Genomic DNA, 16,955 nt, shown 5'->3' with positions numbered 1-16,955 from the left:
AAACCAGCAGAGAAAAGCAAATCAAATACAATATTGCTTTTATGTGGAATATTAAAAAAAAAAATCCAAATAAACTTATTTACAAACCAGAAAGAGACTCACAGGCATAGAAACAAACTTATGATTATCAAAAGGGAAAAGGAGGAAGAGGGATAAATTAGTAAGTTTGAATTAACATGTACACACTACCATATATAAAATAGCTAAATAATAAGGATCTAGTGTACAGAACAGGGAATTGCACTCAATATTTTGAAATAACATATAAGTGAAAAGAATGTGAAAAAGAAAAAATAATAACTGAATCACTTTGTGTGTACAGCTGAGACTAACATGACATATAATTCAATTTTTTAAAATATCTTAATTAAAAAAGCAAAACAGAAAACAAACAAAAACACCTCATTTAAACTGGTTTAAGAACTTGCACGTCGATTATTTCTACATTTGCGCCCATGGTGCAAGCATCATAGGCATATAAATATGCCTGGAAAACCTTTACCCTTTATACACTGAAGGATCAGAAGTGGAATTTATTTAGGCTGTGCTGGGTATTCCTTGTTGCGTGAGGGCGTTCTCTAGTTGCAGTGAGTCTGGGCTCCTCACTGCGGTGGTTTCTCTTGCAGAGCACAGACTCTAGGCACATAGGCTTAGAAGTTGTGGTGCATGGGCTTAGTTACCCTGTGTTATGTGGGATCTTCCCGACCCAGGAATCAAACTGGAGTCTCCTGCATTGGCAGCTGGATTCTTTACCATCAAGTCACCAGGGAAGCCCTAAATATACACTACTATATATAAAATAGGTAACTAATAAGGACCTAGGGGGAATTCCCAGATGGTCCAGTGGTCAAGACTAAGTCCTTTCTAGGCAGGTAGAGGGGTTCAATCCCTGGGTGGGGAACCATGTCACACATGCCCCAAAGCCTGGTTTACAACAAAAATGAAGGGACCTACTGTATAGCACAGGGAAATCTACTCAATACTCTGTAATGGCCTATATGGGAAAAGAATCTAAGAAGGGTAGATATACATACAAATGTATAGCTGATTCACTTTTATAATATACCTGGAAGTAACACAACACTATAAATCAACTATACCTTGATAAAATTTTAAAAACATACAGTTTATGTTTTTCTGATAAGATTAGGGGATACTGAGTTCTTCATGTACTGAAATCAGAGACTGGATACCATGTAGTCACGGCTCATGAGCAAGAAGGGGCTGATGAAGGGAAAACACACAGAAATCAGGCCAGTTGTATACACCAACCACGAACCAGGATTCTGATAAAGAGCAAAAGTAACATTAAAGATGCAGGACAGGGTGTGGAAACACATGAAGGTGCTCGCCAGGAGCAGGATGCTTTGGGTGGCTCTGGACTCAGCGGAGGGTCTGGGAGAAACACTAGCCTTGTGAATATACTGGACTCTCTGACTGTGTCTGTACAGGGTGAGAATTATGGAGCCACTGGCCCAGAAGATGAGCACAGAAAATGACATTTCAGGGAACACTATCATAGCTACATATATTGAGCCTGAGATATTCTCAAGATCTGTGTCAGAACAGTACCCTGAATGTCTTGTATTTCTCATGTGTGTGCTGCACCTTTTGTCAGAAACATATAACGCATACAGAGGAAAAAAGAGATGTACAAACATGCACTGGTTCCAGCAAAAGGAAATGAAGAAGACGAAGACAATGTACTTTGGGGCTTTGACTTTAAGATTCATCCAACAGGAGTTCATGGGGCTGATCGTGACCGTCTGAAACACACTCAAGAGGCAGGTGGTGCCGATGGACATACTCCTGCCCACTATCTCAACATACAAAATAAGTTTGCAGGCAAAATCACTAGCAAAGTGTTTCAACCTCAAAGTTGTAATTGTCTGAGGGACTCCTTTCGAGAGAATGACCAAAAAGTTGGCAATAGCCAGGTGCTTGCAAATCAAAACTGTGACCCTCATCCTGCACTGAGTGTGGTAAAGAAATAGGTGATGGTAGAGAAGGGAGAAGTTGCCCCAGATCCCAAGCACAGTCTGTACCAAGAAGGTTATTTCTACGCCCAGTTGGCTGGAAGCTGTTGTGTCATTCAAGATACTCCCCTTTAAATGATGGCAACAGTGATGCCTTAGAGCAGGATGGTTTATATAAATCTGTGACATTGACAGTCAAGTTTCCTTGCGTGATTTCTGAAATTGCCAAGGCTTCATGTGACAGGAAACGATGATGAGAGGATCAGTATATTTTATGAAAAAATCAGCAGGAAGGATGAAGTGGTGGTGACCTGGAGGAAGCAATGACAACTGAGAGTAAATTGAAAGATAACATGAAACAAGACTTTAAGAAGAAGTTTACTGGAGGAATAAATATCTCCATCACCGCCTTCATCATAAAAGAGGTCAATTCTAAATGCATTCCCTTCTAAATTTTAAAGAAGATTATGTATTATTATTGTAGGGTCTTCCATGATGATTCAGTTGGTAAAGAAAATCAGCCTCCAATGTAGGAGACCCTGGTTCAATTCCTGCATTGGCAAGATCTGCTGGAGAAGCCATAGGCTTCCCACTCCAGTATTCTTGTGCTTCCTGTGTGGCTCAGCTGGTATTTTAAAGAAGATAATGTATTATTTTTGGAAAAAAAGACAGGAGTTATTCTAGGGTCTTAGAATTAAAATATATGCTAAAGGTACTTCCCTGGTTGTCTGGTAGCTAAGAATCTGCCTCGCAAAGCAGGGGACACAGATTTGATTCCTGGTTGGGCAACTTAGACCCTATATGCCATAGGGTAACTAAGCCTGGTATCTGCAACTAGAGAGTCTGTGCACCACAACAAAAAATCCTGCATGATAGAACAAAGTTCCCGTATGATTCAACTAAGACCCAATGCAGCTAAATAAATAAATATTTAAAAAATATATATACACTAAACAGAGCAGAATATATAAAACATGTGGTGAAGTAACTTTTGCACACATGAAAATTAAGACTGATTTTCTCATCAATACATATATACACACAAAGATACAACTTAGAACCACACAAGCAAGTCCTACAAACCACAAAATAGAATATACAGTGGACAGAGTCTTCAAACAGAAACTTTGAGAAGAAAGTTTTTCAGTGGATAAGGCATTTGAAAAATATCCCACATCCTTGGTAATCAGGACAATCAGAATATAACCACTACCTATATGTCATTGAATACCATCAAGAAGTCTGAAACAGAAATGACAAAAATGCCAAATTTTGGCATAGCTGTGAATGAACCAAGAATCTCATACACTGATGGTGGGTGTTCAAATTGGTACACATATTTTGGAAAACTGTTTTTATCTACTTAGGAGATCAGATGTAATCCTGTTCTGAGAAATCTGCTCCTATGAGTATACTCAATAGGATTTTGTACATGTATCACCCAAGGATTAGTTATATTAATAGAATTTAATGAGAGCCCAAATTATTACTTGTAATAGCCCCTAACTCTTAAAACCCACCTATCGATTAATAGTTGAATGATCATTTAATCCTTTATAATAGCCAGGACATGGAAGCAACCTAGATGCCCATCAGTAGACGAATGGATAAGGAAGCTGTGATGCATATAAACCATGGAATATTACTCAGCCGTTAAAAAAATTCATTTGAATCAGTTCTAATGAGATGGATGAAACTGGAGCCCATTATACAGAGTGAAGTAAGCCAGAGAGATAAAGAACATTACAGCATACTAACACATATATATGGAATTTAGAAAGATGGTAATGATAACCCTATATGCAAAGCAGAAAAAGAGACACAGAAGGACAGAACAGAATTTTGAACTTTGTGGGAGAAGGTGAGGGTGGGATGTTTCGAAAGAACAGCATGTATATTATCTATGGTGAAACAGATCACCAGCCCAGGTGGGATGCATGAGACAAGTGCTTGGGCCTGGTGCACTAGGAAGACCCAGAAGAATCGGGTGGAGAGGAAGGTGGGAGGGGGAATCGGGATGGGGAATACATGTAACTCCATGGCTGATTCATGTCAATGTATGACAAAACTCACTGCAATGTTGTGAAGTAATTAGCCTCCAACTAATAAAAAATAAATAAAATAAAAAGCAGAGACATCACTTTGCAAAAAAAAAAAAAATCCTTTGATAGTCACAGAACGAAGTTCAATATAGCAATGATAATGAAAAAACGGCAATAATATAAAGCAATACAATTCACAAAGATGGAATGGAGGAGAAAGTCCAAGTGAAAGATGTTGTATGATTTCTTTCATGTGGAGGCCAAGAGAGGCAAAGTGATCCAATATTAAATGTCATAATAGTTGTAATCATATACTGAATAATCCAGGCCTACAAATATAGCTAACAAAGCTATAGCCTTGGAAACAGTGAGTCAGAAAGGGCACAAGAGAGTTTCATGGAAACAGAACATTCTGTTTCTTGATCTAGTTGTGGTCTCCAGACGTGCAATAATTCCTGAAATTTCACTGAGTTTCGCACATATAACCTGCGAACATGCCTTTAATTTTTAAAAAGACATGTATAATGAAAAAATGTGGAAGGAGCTTGGGAAAGCCTGTGTCTGTGAATGTGTCTCATCTGCTGTCTCTGTCTGCAAAGGAGGGGAGCTGTAAGCCCAGATCAGAACTCCAACAATGAAACATCAGAGAATAGTAACACTGCATACAGTGTTATACAGTAACACCGCATACACTGCATGCATTCACTGCATACAGTGAATCACTGATTTTGCCATTAAATTCAGCAGATCAGTATCCTAAGTCTTCATGCTTTGTTTTAATGTGTTGTTCCATTTGGCATCATATCCATGGGGAAAATAATGTTTACACAGAGATATGACTTGTGACCACACAATCTTCTCCTAAAGACTAGGAAATATAATGGACAGTAGACATAATCTTCAAAGAGAAACTTCAAGAAAGAAGTTACATACTGTCCAGTTGTGCAAAGTGGAGACCCCGATATGCTCAGGAGCTTTATTTTTTAAGAGGGTTTTATTTATTTCATCCTATTCATTTATTCATTTGGCTGCACCAGGTCTTAGTTAATGGTATGTAAACTCTCAGTTATGGCACGCAGCTTCTAGTTCCTGACCAGGGTTTGATCCTGGACCCCCTGCACTGGGAGCACAGTGTTAACCTCTGGATCACAGGGAAGCTTTTGCTTTAAGTTCCACCCACCTGGGTTTCCTGGGGCCGATCTTGATGGCTCGAGATTTTTAAGGACAGTGGTGCCAATGGACACACCCTGCCAGCTCTGGGGGCATAGAGATCACATGTGCATGGCTAAATCCCTGAAGACACGCTTCAGTTAAAGGCTGCCGTTGTCATGGAGATGCCTTTAAAGGGAATGACCAAAAAGCGACTACAGTCCTGACATGAAGGTCAAATCTGTGAACGTCAACCCTCATTCATTGTAGTAAAGGGAGAGATTAAGGTAACAAGAGAAAACGCCCAGGATTCCAACTACAGTCTGAGATGAGCACACCGTTCTTAATGCCAACTCCCTGGAGGCTATTCTGCCAGGTGTTTGATGTACATAACTGCATGGGGGTAGGCACTGACACTGATTTATTGCAAAGATAAGGAGATCCTAGGTACAGAGAGGTCAGGTGGTCTGTCTAAATTCACATTCTGATTACAGGCTGAGTTGTGGTATGAACCTTGTAGGCTGAGTCCAAGACAGTGGCCTAACTACTGTGATGCACCAACCAAGCACGTCAGCTGTTTTTGAATAATCCAGTGTGAAATTCAGTTTTGTTTTTATATCATACAGTTAATACTATCAGTTCAGTCCAGTCACTCAGCTGTGTCCGACTATTTGCAACCCCATGGACGGTAACACAGCAGGCTTCCCTATCCATCACCAACTCCTGGAACTTGCTCAAACTCATGTCCATTGAGTCCATGATGCCATCCAACCGTCTCATCCTCTGTCATCCCCTTCTCCTCCTGCATTCAATCTTTCCCCGCTCAGGGTCTTTTGCAATGGGTCAGTTCTTCTCATCAAGTGGCTAAAGTATTGGTTTATTCCATACCTTTTATATATTATAATTTTGGTTGTAAATAGTTTCCATATCTGCATAAGTATTTATTCTGTAGGTAAATAACATATTAAGAAGATTCCCTGAATTGGATATGGCAGCCCACTCCAGTATTCTTGCCTGGGAAATCCTAAGAACAGAGGAGCCTGGCGAGCTACGGTCCGTGGGGTCACAAACTGAGCAACTAACACGTATACACCCAGACTTAAAGGAAAGTACTTCCTGCCCATATTAGATATAATGAACACAAGATTTCCTCAATGTAAGTTTTGCAACAGAAAGGTGTATTCCTGTCATGCCAGGCACAAATTTACTATGGTATCTATCAAAAAATACTTGGATGATATTACTTTATTTAAAAAACTATGAACCATGAATTACTACTAAATGATAAATGAGTAAAGGATAGAAATGAAATAATTATTTTTGTCTAAACCCTTAGGTATTTTTAAAATCAAGGTTTAGTGAGACAACAATATAACTTGATTTGTGAAGAATATTAATATATCAGGCACATGCAAAAGAATAATCTGGAAAATACTGACTCATGTGTTGCAAAGGTGGAAGCATAAAGAAATGAAAATGTGTTTGGAATTGGTGTTAGAATATGAGATTAGACAATATATGAGAAGATACATTTGGTCCTGACAACTATATTCAAAACCTCACCATTATAAAGCTGCCTTTTCCTGAAATGCTGCGTCTCTATCTTGAAGAGGGATAGCAATCTCGCTATTGTCATCAGACTTCAGGTGTTTCAGATAAGACACCATTGCTATGTCCATTAAGCATGTTATATACCTAGAGTTAGATATATATGTGAAAAATCCCTTCTGTTCTTCAAACATATTCATATGTATGCTTTCTGTAGAGGATTAGAAAATCATTGCTTTTCTATCCTAGTCTTTCTGGAAAGCATAAAGGCATTATGATAACGTTTCTAATACAAATTTAAAATTAGTCTAGAATTTCTGAAAGGTAATGTTACAGCAGATTAAACTTAAAAATACAACCCTTAAGCTGCTCAACATGATGTTTTAGCACTTGCCGGTGTCCAGTGGCCAAGACTCAGTGCTTCCAATGCGGGGAGCCTGGGTTTGATTCCTGGTGAGGAAAATAGATCCCACATGCTGCAACTAAGAGTTCACATGTTGCAAGTAAAATAATTACTTTTAAAAATAATACTCATTATTATCAATAGGATTGTTCCTTGAGTCCTCCACAGTAAGAATTTCACAAATAACTTTAGGAGCTGTCAGGTTCGATGTTGCCTGATGCCGGGAAAATTGAAGGCAGGAGGAGAAGGGGACGACAAAGGAAGAGATGGGTGGATGGCATCACCGACTCAATGAACATGAGTCTGTACAAACTCTGGAGATAGTGAAGGACAGGGAAGTCTGGCGTGCTGCAGTCCATGGGGATGCAAAGAGTCGGACCCAACTGAGCAACTGAACAACATCAAAGATCTGATCTCGCTTTACCTAAACCCTCTCCTAAGGAATTGTTCTACCTTCCTGACTCTACCCCCAGCCCAAAGAAAGATCCCTTTTCAAAACATGAACACTTACTCAGACCTCCTTCCTTACAGATTCTGCCTCTTAGACTGAAATACAAAGTACTCGACTTCTTTTCACTCCTTCTCATGAGAAGGATGCTGGTCTCAGGATGGAGGTCATGGCAGCCAGGATGTGAGTGGGAGGGAGGCAGTCAGACCCTGAGATATATGTTTATGAGCTGTGATCTCATCCTCCTTCAGAATTGCAATTATCGTTTCACTTGAAGTGGCAATGACAGGGCCGGCTGGAGAAGCTAATGATCTTCTGAACAACTTTTTCTGAGTTGCTAATTACTCCCTGTGAGTATCTCCAAAGAGACCACTGATGTGTTTGAGAGAAGCTCATGATTTTTCATGATGAGGGTTATTTTGAAATGATGAGGATTGCTACACAACTCTGAAATCTGTTGCCTTCATAAACAGGTTTTTTGATCTTAGGGATACCCCCACAACCTCCCCCAACCCATTTAAGAAAGTCAATTGTGAGTCTGCCAGGCTTTGTTCTGGAAACAAACAAACAAACAAAAAAACACCCAATTAAACTTGAACAGAACATAAGAATTTTATATGTGTGTGTTCTTTTATTCATTTACTTGGCTGTGCTGGGTTTTAGTTGGCATGCGCACTATTAGTTTCAGCATGTGGAATCTAGTTCCCTGATTAGGGATCAAACTTGCACACCCCCTGCAGTGGGAGCTTGGAGTCTCAGCCACCAGACCACTAGGGAAGTCCTTGTATGGGACCTTCTTTCTTCTACTCAAAACAGCTCTACCTCTTCTTCTCTTTCCTGCATCTCTTATCCTACACTGGAGTATGTAGTTTTAGATCCTGGGTAAGGACTTAGATTCATGTTAGAGGTAGAATAATAGAAATGATAGTGAAGGAATATATTTGGGTCTTGGAGGTGGCTTTTCAGTGTTGGCTGGAGCACTCACATCTGTCTTTGAAGCACTCTCATGGCCTCTGCTCATGGTACACGGAAGGCTTCTAGTCACTGACATATCCACCATGGCTCACTTTGGGCTTAGACCCAAATCCTTGAGTTTACCTTTCTCCACCGTTTACAGTTCACACCTCAACTCCATTTTCTCCCCTGGAAATAGGCTGATGATTGCCTTCAGCTCAGTCACTCAGTCATGTTCAACTCTTTGCGACCCATGGACTTCTGCACATCAGGCTTCCCTGTCCATTACCAACTTCCAGAGCTTGCTGAAACTCATGTCCATCAAGTTGGTGATGCCATCCAACCATCTCATCCTCTGTCATCCCCTTCTCTTCCCGCCTTCAGTCTTTCCCAACCTCAAGGTCTTTTCCAGTGAGTCAGTTCTTAGCATCAGGTGGCCAAATTATTGGAGCTTCAACTTCAGCATCAGTTCTTCTAATGAATATACAGGACTGATATCCTTTAGGATGGACTGGTTGGATCTGCTTGCAGTCCAAGGGACTCTCAAGAGTCTTCTCCAACACCACAATTCAAAAGCGTCAATTCTTTGTCACTCAGCTTTCTTGATGGTCCAAGTCTTACATCCATACACGACTGCTGGAAATACCATAGCTTTGAGTAGATCGACCTTTGGCAGCAAAGTAATGTTTCTGCTTTTTCATATGCTGTCCTGGTTGGTTATGGGCTTTACTTTCAAGGAGCAAGTGTCTTTTAATTTCATGGCTACAGCCACCATCTTCAGTGATTTTGGAGCCCAAGAAAATAAAGTCTGTCACTGTTTCCATTGTTTCCCCTTCCATTTGCCATGAAGTGATGGGACTGGATGCCATTGTCGTTGTTTTTTGAACGTTTAGTTTTAAGCCAGCTTTTCACTCTCCTATTTCACTTTCATCAAGAGGCTCTTCAGTTCCTCTTTGCTTTCTGTCATAAGTGTGGTGTCATCTGCGTATCTGAGGTTATTGATATTTCTCCCGGCAATCTTGATTCCAGGTTGTGCTTCATCGAGCCCAGCTTTTCACATGATGTACTCTGCATATCAGTTAAATAAACAGAGTGACAATACACAGCCTTGACGTACTCCTTTCCCAATTTGGAACCAGTCCGATTTTTCATGTCTTGTTCTAACTGTTGCTTCTTGACCTGCATACAGATTTCTCTGGAGGCAGGTAAGGTCTTCTGGTATTCCCATCTCTTGAGGAATTTCCCACAGTTTGTTGTCATCCACAAAGTCAGAGGCTTATGCTCCTGAGTTCTGAGTTTCAGTGTCTCTACTGTGCATGAACAAAACTCTGGTTTTAAAGGATTTGGAATTATTCAGAGACAGACTGTGTAATACCTTTTTGCATAGGAATTTCATTTCTTTACTGGGGGGGGGGGGAGTAAATCAGTGAAATATATGCCTGATCCTTTTGGGGGATCTTGAAATGTAGGTGGCAGAAATGGATGATCCTGCTCACATTTTTATTGTCTGAATAGGGCAGGAAAATTACCCACTGGAATGGGTGATCCCAGTTCTTCATTCCGTCCTTAATGTTTTTCCTGATTTCAATCTTCTAGGCTCATTGATTTTTTCAGAGGTGAAGCTCTGGGCTTTGGGCTCAAGGGATCCAAGGGCGCCGGGCTGTCCCTTCTGCCCTCCACATGACTTTAAGAACCCCTGAGAAGCTACCACATTTCTCCCAAGGACAGTCTGGGGATGGGACAATGAGTCAGTCTTGAAAAGCCAGGTTTTCTGATACAAGGATGGTGTGATGGCAACTCTGAAGCTTGCTCTGGAGCTCTACCCTCAGTTTTACACTGCGCTCACTAGCAGATGGGTTTTAAGGAATGGCATCAGCATGAAGGGTAGAGGAGAGCACGGCGAGCTTAGTGGGGCCCTCAGGTGACGTCTCCTCATGTAAATTTTGGACTGTTTTTCGCTATGTCTCAAAACACTTCTCCTAATATTGGCTGAGGACCAGAGAACTTCTCAGGCTTAACTTTCGTCCTGAATCTATGACATTTCTGTCACTTGCTACTCCCTGCTGGAGCTGCTAATTTTCCTGTATACCAAAGAAACAGCCCTCTGGGGACTTCCCTGGTGGTCCAGTGGTTAAGGTTCTGCACTCCAAATGCAGGATTCTAGGTTCAATCCCCTGGTTGGGGAACTCGTCCCCTCAAGGTGCAGCTAAGTGTTGGCCTGCAGCAACTAGTGAACCCGCATGCTGCAACTAGGACTTGGCATAGCTAAAGAAATAAATGAAAATTTTAAAAAGTGCCATTTGTCACAAATAAGATGCTATACCCATCTTATGAGTTTCTTCATTTTTTTAAAACACAAGCATATCAACAAAAATCTGGAATAAGTTCTCAGAACTCCATACTAAGTAAAGTAAGTCAGACAGAGAAAGACAAATATATGATATCACTCATATGTGGAATCGATTGAATTATGATTTTTTAGAATCTAACTTAAGAATGATACAAATGAACTTATTTACAAAACAGAAAGAGACTCACAGACTTAGATAACAAAATGGTTGTCTAAGTAGGTGAGAAGATTGAGGGAAAGGGATAGTTAGAGAATTTGGGATGGGCATGTACACACTGCTATATTAAAAATGGATAACCAACAAGGAGTTACTATTTAGCAGAGGGAACTCTGCTCAATGTATGTGGCAGCATGGATGGGAGGGGATTTTGAGGGAGAATGGATACACTTATATGTATGGTTGAGTCCCTTTGCTATCTCCCTGAAGCTATCACAACATTGTTAATTGACGATACTCCAATACAGAATTAAAAAAAATTTTTTTTAAAAGGACTATGACACTCAGGTTACTAAGCATCAGAAAGAGGCAGAGTTCTTTATTCCTCTCCACTCTGCCCATGTAGGTTCTGTATTCACCAACGATGAAAATACCCACACTCACTACTTTGAAAGACATGTGGCTTCCTTGTATACTGTCCATTGGCCTTATGCTCATGAGTGAATGAATACCTGACAGTTGTGGAAAAATAACACCATGGACCTAGAGATTGTCATACTAAGCGAAGTAAGTCAGACAGAAAAAGACAAATATATGATATCACTCATATGTGGAACCTAATTTATTATTATTTTGGGAGATTAAATTAAAGAATGATACAAATAACTTATTTAGAAAAGAGGAAGAGACTCAGATTTCAAAAACAAGCTTATAGTTACCAAAGGGGAAACATGGGAGGGAGAGATAAATTAGGAGTTTGGGATTAACAGATACACAGTACTGTATATAAAATAAATAACCAACAAGGGCCTACTGTATAGTATAGGGAATTTTACTCATTATTCTGTAGTAAATTAATGGGAAAATAATCTGAAAATGAAAGAATATATGTACAACTGAATCACTTTGATCTACACCTGAAACTATCATAATGTTATAGATCAATTATACCCCAATAAATATTTAAAGACATGCAATTTACATTTTTCTGATAAGATTAGGGATACTGTACTGAGTTCCTCATCAATGAATGCAGAGAATGGATACAGTGGAGTCACGGCTCATGAGCAGAAAGGGGCTGATAAAGGGAAAACACATGGAAATCAGGCTGGCTGTATTCACCAACCACCAACTAGGATTCTGATTAAGAGCAAGAATAACATTAAAGATGGAGGACAGGGTGTGGAAACACATGAAGGTGCTCGACAAGAGTAGGATGCTTTGGGTGGCTCTGGACTCAGCGGAGGGTCTGGGAGACACACTAGCCTTGTGAATATACTGGACTCGCCGACCATGTCTGTACAGGGTGAGAATCGTGGAGCCACTGGCCCAGAAGATGAGCACAGAAAATGACATTTCAGGGAATGCTATCAAAGCTGCATATATTGAGCCTGAGATGTTCTCAAGATCTGTGGCAACACAGTACCCGAAATCTCTTGTATTTGTCATGTTTATGCTGCGCCATTTGTCAGAAACATATAATGTATGCAGAGGAAAAATGAGATTTACAAACAGGCACTGGATCCAGCAGAAGGAAATGAAGAAGGCAATGTACTTCGGGGCTTTGACTTTAAGATTCTTCCAACAGGAGTTCATGGGGCTGATCGTGACGGTCTGGAAGATAACCAAGAGGCAGGTGGTGCCGATGGACATACTCCTGCCCACTCTCTCAACATAGAAAATAAGTTGGCAGGCAAAATCACTGAACCCATGTTTCCACCCCAAAGCTGTAATTGTCTGAGGGACTCCTTTCGAGAGAATGATCAAGGAGTTGGCTATAGTCAGGTGTTTTAGAATCATAACTATGGCTCTCATCCTGCATTGACTGTGGTAAAGAAATAGGTAATGGTAAAGAAGGGAGAAATTGCCCAGAATTCCAATCATAATCTGTGATATGAATATTATTCCTAGGGCAAGATCTCTGGGGGTTATTTTTTTCATTCAATATTTTTAAATGAAAGTGTTCTCCTTCTTTTAAAGGGTTTTAATCTTTATTATTTATTTATTAGGCTGCACCAGATCTTTGATCTTCAATGTGGCATATGGGATCTAGTTCCCTGATCAGGGATTGAACCCAGGCCCCCTGCATTGGGAGCACTGAGTCTCAGCTACCGGAATACCACAGACGTCCCCAAAATATTTCCCATTAAATAGTGACAGTCATTCTTCTGAGTTAAATGTCTCATTGATGTTTTTTGACAGCAAATGTAATGTTACTTTTGTGCTCCTATTGGTTTGCCAATGTCTCATGAGACAGGAAGAGATGGAGAGATAGCTGGTGTATTTCAAGGAAAAGTCAGCAATAAGGATGAAGAAGAGTTAACCTGGAGGAAGCAATGACAAGTGAGAGTAATTGGAAAGAGAGCTTATTACAACATTTCAAGAATAAGCTGAAATTTGCTAGCCAGATTAGAGAAAAGTAACACTTCAATCACAGCCCACATCATCAGACAAATCTATTCTGAGTAGATTCCATTTCTAATTTTAAAAATTATGCAATTTTTAGAAAAACAATTTCAAAATTTTAAATTAAAAATATACCTGAAACACCATAAAACTTATAAACCATATGGGAAAATGACTTTATATTATCTTTAGCTTCTATTAACACTGGCTTACATCAAAACACACACACACGAACACACACAAGATTTGTCACCAACACAAAGAACTCCTAAAGACCATATAGTAGAATAAAACATGACCAAACTGTTTTCAACAGAAACATCAATAATTATTCAGCAGATAATAAATATCTAAACAATATTCAATGTCCTTAGGAATCAGGAAAAGGAAAATAGAACCGTTACCTACACATCAAACACCATCCAGAAAACTAGAATGGAAATGACAGAAATACAACGTTTTGGCAAAGATGTGGGTCAACCAAGAATCTCAATCACATATTAAAATTGGAACAAAGATTTTGGAGACTAGATGTAATCTTATGTTTCAACAGTTCCTCTCCTATGTGTATCATCAAGAATAGTAGAATTTATATGCTAGCACTTACTCATTACTCATGTGTGTATGCATGCTCAGTCACTTCAGTCATGTCTGACTACTTGAGACCCTATGGACTGTAGCCCACAGGGATTCTCCAGGCAAGAATATTGGAGTGCGTTGTCATGCCCTCTTCCAGGGGATCTTCCCAACGCAGGAATAAGACCTGTGTCTTTTGAATTGCTGGCAGATATTTACCTACTGAGCCACCTGGGAAGTCCACACATTACTTATAATAGCCCTAGAATAAAAACTACCCAGTTGTCCATGAACAGTAGAATAAATCAGTAGAATTAATCCTTTGATAATCACACAGTGAAGGCCTATATAGCAATGCTAATGTATACTAAAAATTAAATGCAATAATACAAAGAGTAGTCACCTGTGGATGTGAGAGTTGGACCAGAAAGAAAGCTGTGTGCTGAAGAATAGATGCTTTCAAATTTTGGTGCTAGAGAAGTCTCTTGAGAGTCCCTTGGACTGAAAGGAGATCAAACCCATCAATCCTATAGGAAATCAAACCTGACTATTCATTGGAAGGACTGATGCTGAAGCTCCAATACTTTGGCCATCTGATGTGAAGAGATGACTCACTGGAAAAGACCCTGATGCTGGGAAAGACAGGGCAGGAGGAGAAGGGGGACCAGAGGATGAGACAGTTAAGTAGCATCACTAACTCAGTGAACATGAGCTTGAGCAAACTCCGGGAGATAGGGAAGGGCAGGAAGCCCAGAGTGCTACAGTTCATGGGATTGCAAACAGTTAGACACAAGTTACTGACTAGAACAACTACACACACATAGATTCCCCAAAATCATATGCAACTGGGAGAAAAGGCCAATATGAAGGTTTTCAAACCCTGTGATTCCATTTAAATATAAATCAGGTGAACGTGATCTAATCTCTTAAATGTTAGAATAGTTGTAAATCTCTTACCAAAAATCCTGACCTACAAATAGATTCAAGAAAACTATAGTCTTGGGAATAGAGACCTGGAGTATAGAGGGATTCTAGGTGACCCACAACATTCAGTTTAATTCATATATATATATATATATATATATATATATATATATAATTTTTTTTGTTGTGTTTTGGCCACGTTGGGTCTTCATTGTTGCACAGGCATTTCTCTAGTTTCAGAGAGCAGGGTCTACTCTTTAGTTGTGGTGCTGAGGCTTCTCATTGCAGTGGCTTCTCTTGTTGTGGAGCTCAAGCTCTAGGGTGTTCAGGCTTCATTCATTGCAGCATGTGAGCTCAGTATTTGTGGCTCCCAGGCTCTAGAGCATAAGCTCAATAGTTGGTGCATGAGCTTTATTGCCCTGCAGTGTGTGGAATCTTCCCAGATCAGGGATTGAACCCACATCTCCTGCATTGGCAGTCTGACTCCTTACCACTGAGCCACCAGGGAAGCTCAACAGTCTATTTTTTGACCCAGTCATTGCCTACAGAGTTGTGGCCATTCCTGAAACTCCACTAGGCTGTGCATTTATAACCTGTGCATATGTTTTTAACTTAAAAAAATCTATTACAAAAAACAGTTTTAAAAAGACTGGGAAAAAGCTGTTTCTTTGAATGTTGGATCTGCTGATTGTGTCTGTAAAGGATGAGCCTTTGAGAGCCACAGGTCCTGATCATAAGCCCAACAACGACCTTCAGACAATAACAACATGGCTGCATATAGTGAGTCACTGATTTTATAATTCAGAAGAGTGGTATCCCAGATCTTTGTTCTTTGTGTTCATCTATTGCTTCATTCGGCAAGTCTATGCACTGGGAATTGATATACACCAGCTTATACAAGGTCCAGCAGAGGAATGTGAAACCTCCACTCCTTTGGAGCTTTTCAGTTTTACCCAACTCTAGTTCCTGGGGAGGATCATGATGGCTGGAGACACATAAGAGGCAGAAAATTGAATATGTCATTGAAGACATGTTTTAACTAACAACTGCCAGTGTGATGAGGATGCCTTAAAGAGAATGACCAACAAGCAACTGTATACATGTGCTTGAGGATCAAATGTGTGGATCTCAACCTTTAGGAAGAGATAATGGTAAAGGAAGAAAATGCTAGGATTCCTCCTGTAGCCTGAAATGAGCAGACCCTTGTTTGCAAATCCCCAGAGGCCATTCTGCCAGTTGCTGGTGACTGGTGCTTTGTCTTCAGAATGAGAGGATCCTGTTTTGCAACATATGCGGTGGGCTACAGTCATCAGATCAGTGGAAATCCCATATTTGCTTTGATAAAGTAAATTATCTTATCTAAAGATTATCTTATCTCTTACCTAAAGTAAGAGGCCTCACAGAGTTGTATATGTAACCTTTAAATAGTGTTTATGATGGATGCATCACTATCATTCTATATCACATGAGGTGCCTTCTTTGATTTTTGTACCTGCCAGAGGTACATTATCTTCCTGAGGGCATTATTTCCAGTAATTTCAGCATTCTTTCAATAAGGAGACCTGAGGTGCAGAGAGTTGAATGACCTGTGTAAATTCATATGCTGCTATGGGGCTGAGTGATAGGAACCTGGTAGGATAGTTGCCAAGACAGTGCCCTGACTACTGTTTTACATTAATGAATCATGTTAACTCTGTTTTCAAATCATCCAGAGCTGAATTTCATTCTGTTTTTATACTTTTCTACCTAATTCACATCATTTTAAAATTTTATTATATACTTATGCCTGTAAACAGTTTCTGTTTTTAGGAAATTTAAAAAATTAATTTTTTAAGGGGTGTGAAATTGCTTTTGTTTTAATATAAATTTATTTATTGGAGGCTAATTACTTTACAGTATTATAGTGGTTTTCCCCATACATTCATATGAATTAGCCATGGGTGTACATATGTTCCCCATCCTGAATCCCCCTCCCAACTCTCTCCCCTCAGGATCATCCCAGTCCACCAACCCTGAGCACCC

General features: G+C 39.9%; 2 protein-coding genes across 2 annotated transcripts; both read right to left on the bottom strand.

Moving 5' to 3' along the window:
* Positions 1–1,178: 1,178 nt before the first annotated feature.
* On the bottom strand, positions 1,179–1,967 carry LOC136161683 (vomeronasal type-1 receptor 4-like). The gene has a single exon (XM_065926708.1). It carries the CDS (start codon positions 1,965–1,967, stop codon positions 1,179–1,181), a length of 789 nt encoding a protein of 262 aa, XP_065782780.1.
* A 10,083-nt stretch (positions 1,968–12,050) lies between these two features.
* Positions 12,051–12,968, bottom strand: LOC136157603 (vomeronasal type-1 receptor 4-like). Its single transcript, XM_065919433.1, has one exon. The coding sequence runs from the start codon at positions 12,966–12,968 to the stop codon at positions 12,051–12,053; it is 918 nt and encodes a 305-aa protein (XP_065775505.1).
* Positions 12,969–16,955: the final 3,987 nt, after the last annotated feature.

The sequence above is a fragment of the Muntiacus reevesi genome, chromosome 2 (assembly GCF_963930625.1).
Source record: "Muntiacus reevesi chromosome 2, mMunRee1.1, whole genome shotgun sequence".
NCBI classification, from domain to species: Eukaryota; Metazoa; Chordata; class Mammalia; order Artiodactyla; family Cervidae; genus Muntiacus; species Muntiacus reevesi.
The sequence above is the reverse complement of the archived record's forward strand: the minus strand, read 5'-3'. Positions and strand labels throughout refer to the sequence as shown.